Consider the following 13,617-nt stretch of genomic DNA (forward strand, 5'->3'; position numbering starts at 1 on the left):
AAAGATGGTTTCGGAGGGAGGACGGGGGGTTGGGGTGGGGTGGTTTCGAAGCGATACAACGACTATCGTGCAATACACAGGCTTCCACCTGACCGCCTCCGGACCGGTGGCCAAGGGCATCCGTACATCCGCTTGTGCGCTAAGTGTCCCTCTGCTAAGCCCACATCCCCAATGCCCCGTTCGGACAGTTCCCATCCACTCAACCCGCCACTCCCCCCAACTGCACACAGACAGACAGACATGCACATCGTGCTCGTACGCCAAACCGCCACTTTTCTCCCCCGGCTCACTTCGTGAAAACCCTAAACCACACAGAGACACAGACACACAAACACACACAGCGAGTCGCGGAGTTACACACAGACAGACACACGACTGCCATTTCCAACATCGGGGCGCAGATCATTAACACGCCAATACACACACACATACCCATCCCGTGTGCCATACATCTCCGATAGCTATATATTCGCTATGTCGCCTGGGAGTGCCCGACATACTGACAGACAACCCAGCCGCCGCCGCCACCGCCGCCGACCTGGCGACACGACTGGACTGCCACGCGCCGTGTCTGCTGCGCCTGCTGAGGCTGTGCGCGGCGTACGGCCTGCTCGTGGAGGTACGACAGCCGCTGAGTGGTGGCGGCGCTGACGGCACCGCCGCCGACGCGGCCGCCAGTCTTCGTTCCGCTGACGGCGGCAGTAGCGGTACTCGGGAGGCGTGTACCGCGTTCTACCTTACTGACACGGGCGTCATGTTGCAGGTATTTGTTTGGGAGCGGGGTTTGGAGCATAATTCTATTAGGAGTGAGCTAGATGTGCGAATGTTGGGTTGGCGGGTTAGGGTTGGCGGGTTAGGGTGGGCGGGTGGGGTGGGGTGGGGTGGGTTGAGTTGGAGTGGGGTGTGGTGGGGTGGGTGGGGGGGTGTTGTGGAATTACTCTTAATTACGGCCTCCTCCTCCTCCGGATTGAATCTGTTCTCTACTGTCATTGTCACTGTCACTGTCCGCTTTTCTTAATTTTCACGCGCCCCCCCTGTTAAGCGTTTCCTCACCTCCCTCCTCACCTTCAACCTTGCCTTACCCCTCACTTTCCCCCTTGCCGTACCCTTGCCGTACACTCGCGTCGCTCGTGGTTCATTTTTTACCCCCTCGTCGTCGTTACATTCCGGCCGACGAATACCTCCCCATCTCAGGAGTCGCACCCCGCTCAGATGAAATGGCTGGCTCTCATGTTGGGACTGCCGGGGCATTACGTAAGCCGGGGATACTTGTACGACAATGTGAAACAAGGTGCGAGCAGTCGTACACTACAAATTGCGCACATCCCCCTCTCTCCCCCCGTCAGCCCTTTTCCCCAACACCCACCTTGCCGTGCCGTGCATCCGCGCTCACAATCAGGCACATCTTAGGCGGTCAGCTTTGCCTCCTTTGGGTTTTAGTTTTAGGGTTTTAGTGGTTTTAGGGTTATAGGATTGCTTTATTATGCAACCCGGCTTCTTCTCTAGTCCCCAGGGCTTTGCAGTATTGCGGCACCCCCCCCCTCCAGCCCTACAAGGGGCCCGGTGCCCCCCGACTCGATAGCCCCCCACACACCTTACCCACCTTACATCTCCGAACTGCCCACCCTAAGCCCCACCTCACGCCACGCCACGCCACGTGGGCGGCCGTTCCCCCTTCCGCGTGTATCAGGCCGCATGGGTTTCGAGGCCGCTTTCGGCAGCGACTGGTACTCGTACGTGGCCCAGCACCCCCTGGAGTCCACTGCCTTCGACAAGGCCATGACCGCCACCTCCGCCGCGGCAGCGCAGTCCGTGGCTCTGGGCTACGACTTCTCACGGTGAGGCGTGTATGTATGTATGTATGCATGCATGTATGCATGTATGTGTTCGTAGGGTAACACGTTCCGTTATTGGGGTGTGGACTCGTAGGGGTTGGTTGCATACCTGGAGCCAAAGTTCGCCGTTCCTCTTTCTGATTGGTTGGTCGTTAGACTGGTCGTTGGACTGGTCGTTGAATTGGTCGTTGAATTGGTTTGCTGGTTGGGCCCCAGGGGTGAGTGGGTGAGTTCAGGTGCCGGAGTCGTCGGCGGGCGGGTAACGGTGGTGCGTGGAGGTAAACGAACAGACATATATATACACACACACTCCGTCGCTCGCAGGCACGGCACGGTGATGGATGTGGGAGGCGGCCAGGGGATGTTGATGACCGCTATCCTGCACCACCACCCAGGTGAGTGAGTCCGTGGGTGGAGGGGGAGTGGTTCTGCGGGAGAGGGAGAGGGAGAGGGAGGGGGAGAGGGAGGGGGAGGGGGGAGGGGGAGGGGGGAGGGGGGAGGGGGAAAAGACGAACCACAAGCGGCCGATGTGCAGGAAGTGCAGAACTGGCCAGTTAGCGGTTGGGGGGAGGGGGAGGGGACCCGGCCAGCCCACGGGCAGGAGGGAGACAAGGAGGGAGACAGCGAGGGAGGGAGGCCTCTTAAAGGGGACCGGTTTGGGGACGTTCCTGGACATTATACCGACTAGGAATTGGGGTTGGGGCTGGCGGGTTATCGGCGGAGCGTGTGGTGGTAATGGTGGTGGTGGTGGTGCTGATGGTACTGGTACTGGTAATGGTAATGGATGCATGAAAAGAAGATACAACGAAGCTTGGATGCCCGCAATGTACAGATCGTACGGATTGAGGACGCGCCAAGGCAGTACCGATACCACCAAGGGGGTATCCGGCAATAAAGCAACGAAACGCACAAGATGCGCACATGAAACGGCATAAGTATATTTCCTCTGGCGATAAATAGAATGTACGATCACCATGTTAAAACAGTTCCCTCCCCTCCCCCCTCTGCCCGCTCCGTACCCCGGAGGGCCCCCCCACACACACCTGGTCAGGTGTGCGTGCGGGTTATGTGCTGGAACTGCCCGACGTGGTGGCGCGGGCGAGAAGTATGGGGCAGAGGGGGCTCGAGCGGCTGCAGTACATCGAGGTACGGCCCCTCAAAACCCCCCTCAAACCCCCCCTGGTTCGTCTTTTCCCACCTCAAAACCCCCGACTTCTTCCCCCACCCCTGCCCCGTTCTCTGGCAGGGTGACTTCTTTCAGCCATTTCCCATCGCCGCGAACTGCCTGGTAATGCGCCTGGTGCTTCACGACTGGCCTGATGAGGAGGCCGCCGCCGTACTGCGCCACGCCCGCGCCGCCCTGGTCCGGGGGGTCCCCGGCTGCCGGCTGGTGGTGGTGGAGGCGGTGCTGCCCGAGCTGGTGGGTCCGGGGGAGGTGGACGCGGCCACCTTACAGCAGCTGGAGTTCGACATGGGCATGATGGTGGGTGCAACGTCCGTGGACGTCCGGGGCTGCCGCAGGAGGGGCCCATACGCGTGTCGGTGTGTGTGTATGTATGTGTGTGTATGTATGTGCCTCCTGTGCGGGGAACGTATGTGTGTGCGCGTGGTGGAAGATATTAAAAGACCAAGGTGCATGTGTACGATATGTGTGTACGGCATGCGCGTTACGGCATCTACGTTACGTTATGAGTTTGAAACCCATGCGGCTTTCAAAAGCGCGGTGCCACGCGGCTTGAGGCACATGTAGTACGACTTTGTGGGGGCGTCTGAACTCGTGGGGACATGAGTCGTCCGGGGACGCGCAAAACCCTAAGTCCCCAAACCCCCCAATTCTTTGCAACACCTGAACCCTCCTAAAACCCTAAAACCCGCCTTCCCAAAGGTAGAAAAATTGAAAAGGCCCTCCCCAAACCTTGTGCGTATTGTGTTCCCTCTTCCCCCCACCTTCCAATCCACCCGCCACCCAACTCCTCCCAACTCCTCCCAAACCCCCCAAACCCCCCAAACCCCCCAAACCCCCCAAACCCCCCAAACCCCCCAAACCCCCCAAACCCCCCAAACCCCAGTTGATGACTACGGGCCGCGAGCGCACCCTGGGTGAGTGGAAGGCCCTATTCGCCTCGGCAGGTTTCCGACTGGATCAGCTGCTGAAACCCGAGGGATCGAAATTGCCAATCATGGTGCTGGAGGTGCTGGAGGTGCTGGAAAGCGGGCCGCAGGACCCAAAGCAGCAGTAGCAGCAGCAGCAGCCGGTGGCGGCGCCGGCAGCGGCGATACTGCCGGCGGCGCCGCCGCTTGAGACGTCCGCCGCAGAATGCAAGGGGTGTGCATGTGCCGGCGGGGCTGGATTAGGCGGTACGGAGTGTTAGATGCAGCTAGGGGGGGGGCAGCTCTCCCGCCTCGGGGGGCTTCGAGGCGGAAGGAGCGCGTAATAAGAGGAAGGGACAAGCCTTCTTTCGGGGTGGGGGAGGGGGTCGTGGCGGAGGGCAGCGATATCGTGGGCGCTGTGTGTGTTGGGGGGTGGGGGGTGGGGGGGAGAAAGAAAGCACGCGACACGAACACACACTTTGCCGTTTGCCGTGGCAGGGGTCTGCAAACGTTGCAAGGTTGCTTTCGGTGCAGGTGACTTGACAGTGCCGTGTGGCCACGTTTAGCCGTTAGGTAGGCTACAATTAACGTCTTGCCCATGTACGTATCCTGTACGGGCACGAGATAGGTAGGGGTAGGTAGGGGTAGGTAGGGGTAGGTAGGTGATGGCACAGAGAGTGTGTCGGAGTGCGGGCGCTCCGTGAGCTTTGGTGCGCATTTGGTGCAATTCTGAAACAGGAGGAGTTAAATCTTGGAGCGTCATGGATTAATATGGCTTGATTGATGTGGTTTAAGTTTTAAGGAGGCAGTGGTGCAGCTTTTACTCCGACTGTAAAGTGCAAGAGCAGTAACATATCTCTGCAAATTTTGATGGTTAAAGGGGTTCAAGTGGCCATTCCTGAGATTTTTCCGTTTACGTCGTCGTACGGGTCGTACATCGGATGGCTACATGTTCGCTGGTGTATCGCATCTGGTGTCTTTTGGAGACAACCTAGACTGGTTGTGATTAAGAATAAATATTGCACCTACTGAGCTGGGCGGGGAGGAATATTGACAATATAAATGGTTACGCGGCGAAGTGATTGTCGTTGCTTGTACAGCGCTTCTGATTTCGGCAGACGCTTGAGTGTACGCATCGTAAATGCAGGGCTTGTGTAACGCTCAAGACAGCATGACCATCGTCTGAAATGACCGCACTTTTGTTAACTGCGGTTAACTGCGGTTAGCCCCGGTTAGAGTTTGCCGTACATGTTTATGATTGTTACCGCGGATGCAAACGCCCTGACAAGATACGCTTTACAAAGTGACAAACGGAACGACGCTGTATCACCTTATCTTGTCGACCGAAGACCGAGCTACAAAGACTCGAAAACGCTGCCAGGATAGCCGCAACATGTATGACTTCTGCTTTACACCGATCTATTCATTCTTTCTTGCCCTTGCTGGACTATATGCTTTCTTTGCACATGGTAGCAAGGCATCCCTAGGAGGAGCTGTAGGCTCTGCTGTGGTGCTCGGCATTCTTTCATATTTTTCTCTGCAACACTATACAAAGAGGAAGGCTGTTTGCAAGCCCACCGTTTTCTTCAGCCTTGGTGAGAATAGCACGTCCCGTTCCGACCTTGCATAATTCTAGAAAACTGACACAAGAAATTTACTATTACCAGTGATTGCTGCCGGACTCACATACATGATGTTCAAACGATTTGAGAGGACACACTCTGCGTTTGCAGCTGTGATTGCTGCTATCAGGTATGAAAGCATTATATTGTTAAAGAGTCTAGTTACGCCACTGCGTTGTTTATATTGTTGATGTTATGATTTGACGCAGTGGCGTTATGGTGTTATTCTACGCCTGGAGCTTGAGCCCGTTTGGACCGAAGCCGCATACCGGAAAGGCACATTGACGTTGCAGGATGTCCTCAGCAGACCTTCGCTTCGTCGAATGAAGTTGAAGATGTTAAGCGGAGGAATGGAGAAGGAAGACGGAGGTTATGGGGATTATGAACTCATTATTAACATCTCGTTGTAACTGACATCTGCAACTGAAGTTGACAACCTGCAACCTCTGCATGCCACGCCGCAACAGGACAACTTTGCGCTCTTACTACAGACATCTGATTGGATTTACTGATATATAGCGTGATCAGTGTATGTTCACGAGGTTCCAGTGGTGTAAAGACTCTTGCACATATGATATACAAGGAGCAGCGCTTCATTCGCAGCTCAGGTACCCAAATTACATTTGAGAAACATACTTTCGTTGGTCGCGTCGTCCAGAACCGCAGGCGACATGACTGTACTTCCCAAATGCTACACGCTACAAAACCAAAGGAGTATTGCGTTATTGTGGTAAGCCAAACGTGCAATCCATGAAATCTCTTCCCTCTAGCATTCGTTTACCAGTGCCGCAGCACCATTTTCCAACCCCGGGGGGGCCCAGCCAGAGGCCGATCGCACACAGCCGTCGCAACCCTACCACTACGCGCTCTGCCCCTTTGGGCACCCATTTTGCACAGCACCTGCAGTCGCATTCGAGCCTTGCGCGGCTCATTCTTCAACCCGCTCGCTACCTTACTTGCCGTACACACCTCAGGACGAACACAACCGGGTGGTCGGTGCTGAGCCACGAGATGTAACTGTGCGCAACCGGCTACTTGGTCGCGGTTCTTACGTGTTCGTCACAAACGACCTTGGCGAGCTCCTAGTTTCAAAGCGAAGCATGAAGAAGGTGGGGTAGCACTGTCCCTCACATTGCCTATGAGTACTAGTATCAGGCAACATCGTATGTTAAACAACAACTTAGGACATCGGAGTACAGTACAACGGAGTACAGCAGAGTACAGCGCGGAGATTCCAGCGCCTTATAACCAAGGTCGAAACGTGCTGCTCGGGCTAACGTGATCGCGCCGCTTGAGTCGCGGCGTGAAGTCGGTGTTGAACAACACAGCCGTGCCGTGACTACCCGCTCGTACCACAGCTCAGCAAAACCGAAATGGCATATATAGATATGCCTATATGCAGACGCTACCGAAAATAGCGCCTCTCGCCCCATCCGGAACAACCCCGCGTGGTGGCAGCTCACTTGCGAATACAATGAATGATCAGACACAGGTTTGGGGAGTGTGTGGCGATGATTGTGGGTAACTGGGTTCAGCAAGCCCCTCGAGCCATTTGCAAGGACGTCCTTGAGGCTCCAACTTGTGCGCGAGGCTTCTGCGTCCATGCGCCTGACGCTATATCTGTATCTGTACCTTGCAAACCCACTCTTATGCCGACCCGCATGTAAGGCCCACAAAAGCCCGTACGACAGTCACAACATAAAAAGGGCTTGTTCTCGACCTAGGTAATGCGATTACGGTCGCAGCTGCCGGTGTATGGTTTTGCTATGAAGCAGGCATTAGCAAGACCGTCAACAAACCTGGAGAAGGCCCTCACGACTGTAAACTTGTTAGACGTTGTTAGCGTTAAGCAGGTCACACACTCCCTTCTTCTGCACGCAGGATGTCTATCCGGGCCACTGGGACGTGGTCATAGCGGGAGTAGTACAGGCGGGAGAGGAGTACGAGGATACGGCAGCTCGGTGGGTACTGCATAGTACGGCCAGCAGTACCGAATAGGCACTAAATTTATCTGTCCTCGTGAATCCTCTCCATAAATACCCGCCACCCCAGCACGGGTCAAAGGACCCCGGTATGCCGGGCCCCACATCCCTACATTCCCGCCATACACGAGGTCGGCTGCCGCCTGGGCGCACCTGCCGGACCGCTGCAGGGAGCTGTCCGAGGAAATCGGCGTCAGTGAGGAGGGTGCTCGCGCGGGTCTACGACGGCTTTTCGTGTTTCCGTACCGGGATGCCACCTGCCACGTGTGGGGTTGCGCCTTCACTTTCAACCATTCCGGTGGGGAGCTGCGGCTGCAGGAGGACGAGGTGGACTGGGCCGGTTTTCGGAGCTGGGAGCAGGTGAGCCCTGCCGCAATCCGTACAATGAAGGGCGACGTCTGGGTCCTGGGGTGAGGGTGGAGGGCCCGGGCGTGTATCGTCCTGAGTAGGGGCTGGGGCGGAGGTCGCCATTGTTTTGGTGCTACTGCTGCTGCTGCTGCTACTGCTACTGCTGCTGCTGCTGGTTTACAAAGTCAGGGGGTTGTTTCCTGAAGGCGCTATCATGGTGTTGGGCGTTGTTGACCTAACACGGCGTTTGCTTCCGCACACTTGCTTCCGCACGCTTGCTTCCGCACGCTTGCTTCCGCACAAGTGTTATGAGAGTGATACCTACCCACGCGGCGGGCTGTGTGTGCCCATGTATGGAGTGGGGGTACTCTTCGACACGTTGTTACCTTCGGAATGGCATTGCAATGGGTTCGAATGAGATCACAGGAAAGTTGTTGTTGCTTCTGCTGCTCTTGCTGCTGCTGGGTGCTACCACTGCTGCTGCTGCTGCTGTTGCTGCTGTTGTCCTGCTGTCCTTCGCAGGTGGGTCAGATGCTTCAGAAGGAGCAGTTCACCCCCGTGGGCCGACACATCTTAGAGCTGTACAGAGGACCTCGGGAGGGACCGCAAGGGGGCCCCCAGAAGTAGGGACTCTGGCGTATTGGGGAGTATCAGGAAGTGCAGGAGCTTCAAGTAGTGTGGGGGCTGAGGGGAATTTGGGCAGATGAAGGTGCCTGGAGGTTGTGGCGGGAAAGCGACGATCGTGGCAAGGCGTTGGGAGGGAAGGCTTGTGGGTGTTGCGCTTTGGCATTGGTCGTTTGCAGTGTAGAGAGATGCGAGAAAAGCTTTGGGACTGTAAAAGATGTGATTCCTCCCCATCTCTCGGGCCTCTAGCTATGACCCGCTGACCTGCTTAGTTGTTTTACTGGAACAAGTTATTTTCCTTCGGTAGCCTCTCCTACAGCAGCGCGAATAAAAACGTGCGTTGCATCGTTGGAAGCGCGCCTACCGTATATGCTTACTGTGTTTTGGGGTGATGGATTCAACCCCTCATGCGCCTCACTCACCTCTGAGACGAGACTCCGAGACGAGAAACAGAGAGCCCGCCAGGGGTAGTGTTGCCATACTGCCAGGACGCGTCTTCACAGACAAGACGCATTCATAAGGGCATATGCCGCTTCTTACAAGCTTGTATATGTCCCAGGTCCCGACACCGGCACGAAGTAATCGAGGATTGCCCGGTGCTGGTGTCCAAGGCCCGTTCTTTTCCCCATGTCCGGACACCAGCCGGCAAGTCTTACAACGGAAAGAGATCGATACGGGATCACGTCACGAGAGAGACACATGCAGGGCATGCACGTTACAAGGCTGGCTAGCACATGCAGCGTTCCACAAGGCGACCAGGCGTGCAGGGGTACTTTGGTTCCTGACATGCCAACAAATTATGTACGACACTCGCAATCTCCGCCACGTCATTATGATGAGCTCGCATATGGATGGATGGTGCATTGCAAACAAATGCACCCCTTCCAGTTCCTACTGGGCTCTACCCAGCAAGGCCCCTTGTGGCCAAGAAAAGTAGAAGAAAAACATCTATTTTTACAAAGCATGGCAGGTATGACCTGTGTGTCACCCCAACGTCCAAAAAAGGCAACAGCACACACGCGAACGTCGGTTTCTACATAACAGCAATGGATTATCAACATTTTATTTAGAAACAAACTGGTCAGCACTTACAGATGTCCGTCCACCGTGTGAGTTCGAAGCCCTTCCGGCGCAACTGACGTTGCCATCCGTACAGACAACAAGAACGATCTGGAGCTTTTTCCGCACGGAAAAGTAAGCTTGCCGGTGTGGTCACAAGGCCTGTAGCAGTGGTGAGGCATGCTCATGGACAACATGCACATTATGGACAGCAGAGGAAGCCGAGCCCGGTGGTCCAAATAAAAACTCGTCCAAGCAAAAGCAGTACATGACGCCACATCTTACACGCTGTCCAAGTGTCCGAGATCATGAAGAGGTGTGTGACTCTTGAAAAGCATCACTATGTTGGGCAAGACCGGTCATACATCCCTGCAACCCATCAGCATTCTCGGCCAAGGAGGCCGATATTTCTTATCTTATTGTCGGTCCAAGCCGGTTGAAAGCCGAGCACCTGATGTGGTGAGGTAGTAACAAAACCGTCCAATGAATCCCCTCGCATGCGTGCGTAAATCGCGAAGATGTTGAAGAATGTTTAAACAGCAACACATGCAAATTTTCCCAACGTCTGCCGATTTTCCCATGTGTCGTACTGGTTTGTGGTGGTGGCACTGTAGGATAGGATACTGTGTCTAGAAACATTTTCTTTCTGTTAACGCCATCCATAATGCCGTCACGCACAGGAACAGGCAACCCCAAAAGCGCCTTGGGTGATTAGGATCCCATCGATCATCGTGATCAGATGCCATTGCTGCACACGGATGCGGGGCTCATAGGGAGGGGTAAGGGCACAGCACGGGCACATATATATATATAGGTATCATGACACGTCACAGCACAGCTTGATACAGAAAAAGCGCGCACTCGGCATCCACAGTACCGGAATCAGTAATCAAAATTACGTCCCAAAAGAAAGGACAGAGTGCGCAACCAAGTGCTCTTTAGAGGTTCAAAAGCAAAAGCATAGTAATAGCAATAAGGAAAGCGACTCACAGCGTCAGTTCTCATTTGCGCATGAGAGCCACAAAAGTATTTGTCCCCAACCATCCGTCGATTCGATCCATAACGAAAATGTTAGGCCGGTACTACCAACGCGCGGGAGATTATTTTTATGTATGTGTTTCTGCATGCACTAGGCCGAGCCAAGCCCGAGCAAACCCTACAGAGAAACGAATCAAAGCCTATTTAGGCAACAGCCCATTTTGTACACATCCACTCGGGCAAGCCTTCCTTGCGAGGTCACGCAATATACATGATGGACGATGTTATGACCACAGGTCGCAACGCGTTGCAGTTTGAAACTTTAAATAATAGCGTCACGTACAAATTACCAACCGAAAATAACTACCTACCAAGCTTATCCGTCCTACCACCGATGAATCCCGTACGAACAATTTCAGGCTCTTCCGCACGTGCACATATCTATATGCCTGCACCGCTGAGTCACACATCCCGTCGCATTTTACGAATTTCGTTACTCGGATGGCCTTAAGTGGATTGACCCATCACGCACTCTTTCGAGATGGAGTCAGGCACTTAACCGCCGCCCAGTCGCGAGCAGCTGCAGCTTGCGGTGTCAAGAGGGGCCCTATGAGGTGCAGACATGCAAACGGACTCACACAAGTAAAACACTACCTGCCGGGGCTTCCCCATGCACCCAATCACAATGCACCGGGCCCTGCACCGCTGGGCTATGCGTCGTACAACGAAAACGGCCACATGCTCTTGGCAACACACAGATGGATGTACATACATACGTACCCCCATGCGAACCGGGGCAGACCAAATCCGCAGCTGCTGACTTCTGGAGTCCCGGAGTTCCGGAAAGAAAAGGTCTAACACACACATACACACATACACACACACGCACACACACACACACACACACACACACACACAAACGCACGCACACGCACACGACCGTATGGCTATGCGGCTTGACTGCCCACCTATAGCCGCCTACGAGAACAATCGCACCCACCCCCAACGGCGCCGCACGCTGCTATGGGGCCATGCCGTACATCTCCCCAGTGCGAGCACGTCATCAAGACCTTAGCTCGGGTCCAACACGGATCCGAACAGAGCGCTTTCCTCGAGGGGTTCTTGCAATGCAACCCCCCATCCCACAGCCGGTTGTGACCCAGTGCAATAACAAAATCACCCAAGCCCATAGCGACAGTCACACAGACTGTGAAACAACCCGACCCTGCGATATCGAAGCATGCAGCGTTTTCCAAGCTGCGCTATCCCTGCTGGGGACATGTATGTGTGTGTACGGAATACGGCACAGGGACGGTATGGGAAACTGTGTACAAACGAAAACCTGCAGCGTCGGGCGGCCCGCGTGCCGCGCAAACGCAAGTCCCTCAAGCAAGGATTGGCCGACCCCTGGGTCGGCCCGTGCCGCCGCCGGCCGCCGACAGCAGTTCGGCAAAGAAGTTGCCGACAGTGGAGCTCCGGCGCGGGGCCACCTCAGATCGGCTTCTCCCCCGGGTGCTCCACCCGTCAAGCGGCGTACCGGAGGACGAGGACGCAGGGGTCGCCTCGAGCGACAGCGGCAGGGCCGCCGGCTGCGGCTGCGGCGGCTGCGGCGGCTGCGGCGGCGGCAGCGGCGGGTTAACGCTCGTGGTTAACTTCCTGCTACCTGCACGGAAACTGCCGCCGCCGCCACCGCCGCCACCGCTGGAGGAGAGACGGCCACCTGAGGAAGCTCCCGCGCCCGCCGCCGCGGGCGTGGCCGCCGCCGCTGCCGCCGCTGCCGCCGCTGCCGCGGCGACGGTGGCAGCGGTCAGCGGGAACGGCAGCGGGAGTGACCGGGGCAGCGAAGGCATCTGCGCAAGAGTAGCAGTAGCAGTAGCAGTAGCATCGACGCCCTGCGCAGTTGCGCCACCCCCTCCAAATGGTCCGACGAAGGGGGATCGTGGGGAGGTCGGGCTGGCGGCAGCAGCGGCCGCAGCAGCGGCGGCTGTAGACCCGTTTCCGAAAGCAGCCGACCGCATCACCCTCAGCGAAGGTGTCCCGGACAATGAGGAGGAGGAGGGCGGCGCAGACGGTGGCGCCGGGGACGGGGGTCTTGGCACCTGCGCCTGGAGCGGAGACGGCAAGGGCTGTTGCAGCTGTAGCTGGGAAGTCGAGTTCCAACGGTACCTGGGACCTTCTGGCTGTTGCAGCGGTTGCAGCTGCTGTAGTTGGCCCCTCTTTCCAGCCGCCTCGCTTCCACTGGAGACGGCCGCCCCGGCCGCCCCCGTCGCCGCTGACGCCGACGCCGCCGGTGCATCCTCCTCCTCCTCCTCCGACACCGTCAGATGCATCATAGTAACGCTACGGCCGCGCATGGAGAACGAGTCCCGTGGCGAGTCAAATCGCCCGCTGCCATTGAAGCTGAGGCGCGCGCTGCCGCCCCCGCTGCCACGCGGTGTGGATACGGTGCTGCCGGCGGCTGCACCCACTGGCGCGGCCTTCAACTTGTGTAGTGCCCGCAGTAGCTGATCCACGCGGCTGGTACTGGTGGTTTCCGCGGGACTGCCGCCACCGCCACAGCCGCTCACGGAGGAGGCAGCGGTGCTGCTGCGGCGCATGAACAAACTGAAGGGGGACGAAGCGGAGCCGGGATTGGGGCCGCCGCCGCTGCCGGCGGCGGCGGCGGCACCGGTGATGGAGGTCCGACCACCGAAGCTGCCTTCCCCACACTCGCTGCCAGGACCGCTTCGGCGGTGGCGGTAGCGGTGAGGGGTTTCTGACTGGTAAGCCCGGGAGCCGTCCAGGGTGCTCCCGCTGTCACCCAAGAGGTTAGTTGGGGAGGTGATGATGCGTCGCTGCTGGCCGCCGCTTTGAGCATCGCCGTCACCGTCACCGTCGCCGCCGTCGCCATCTTCGGTTCCGTTGCCGTACTCACCGCCGCCGCCGCCACCGCTGTAGGCGATCCAAGATTCCTGGGTGTCAATCAATCCTCCTCCTCCTCCTCCTCCCCCGCCGCCGCTGCCGCCAGATGGCGCTAGCAACTGCAGCTGCGGCGCCGGCGGCTGGCTGGCGTGCGGAATCGGACATGGCTCAGACTGA

General features: G+C 57.0%; 3 protein-coding genes across 3 annotated transcripts in view; all 3 read left to right on the plus strand.

Annotated features, from left to right (window-relative positions):
- VOLCADRAFT_89050 (uncharacterized protein) overlaps positions 1-4,075 on the plus strand; it is a gene marked incomplete at both ends in the record, with an annotated part of 4,611 nt that extends 536 nt beyond the window's left edge. The window contains 7 exons of the mRNA XM_002948639.1: positions 589-763; positions 1,195-1,291; positions 1,691-1,838; positions 2,160-2,230; positions 2,887-2,981; positions 3,082-3,318; positions 3,905-4,075. Coding sequence (XP_002948685.1) covers positions 589-763; positions 1,195-1,291; positions 1,691-1,838; positions 2,160-2,230; positions 2,887-2,981; positions 3,082-3,318; positions 3,905-4,075 — 994 coding nt within the window. The remainder of the gene's footprint in view (positions 1-588; positions 764-1,194; positions 1,292-1,690; positions 1,839-2,159; positions 2,231-2,886; positions 2,982-3,081; positions 3,319-3,904) is intronic.
- A 2,044-nt stretch (positions 4,076-6,119) lies between these two features.
- VOLCADRAFT_89051 (uncharacterized protein) lies at positions 6,120-8,505 on the plus strand (the record flags this gene model as incomplete). Its single annotated transcript, XM_002948640.1, has 5 exons — positions 6,120-6,278; positions 6,523-6,657; positions 7,430-7,509; positions 7,701-7,890; positions 8,401-8,505. The coding sequence occupies 5 exons, from the start codon at positions 6,120-6,122 to the stop codon at positions 8,503-8,505; spliced, it is 669 nt and encodes a 222-aa protein (XP_002948686.1).
- Positions 8,506-9,869: 1,364 nt separating this feature from the next.
- VOLCADRAFT_89052 (uncharacterized protein) lies at positions 9,870-13,617 on the plus strand (the record flags this gene model as incomplete). The annotated part of the gene is made up of 6 exons (XM_002948641.1): positions 9,870-9,877; positions 11,982-12,701; positions 12,864-12,984; positions 13,099-13,218; positions 13,259-13,301; positions 13,547-13,617. 6 exons carry the CDS (start codon positions 9,870-9,872, stop codon positions 13,615-13,617), a joined length of 1,083 nt encoding a protein of 360 aa, XP_002948687.1.

The sequence above is a fragment of the Volvox carteri genome, assembly GCF_000143455.1.
Source record: "Volvox carteri f. nagariensis unplaced genomic scaffold VOLCAscaffold_11, whole genome shotgun sequence".
Lineage (NCBI taxonomy): Eukaryota > Viridiplantae > Chlorophyta > Chlorophyceae > Chlamydomonadales > Volvocaceae > Volvox > Volvox carteri.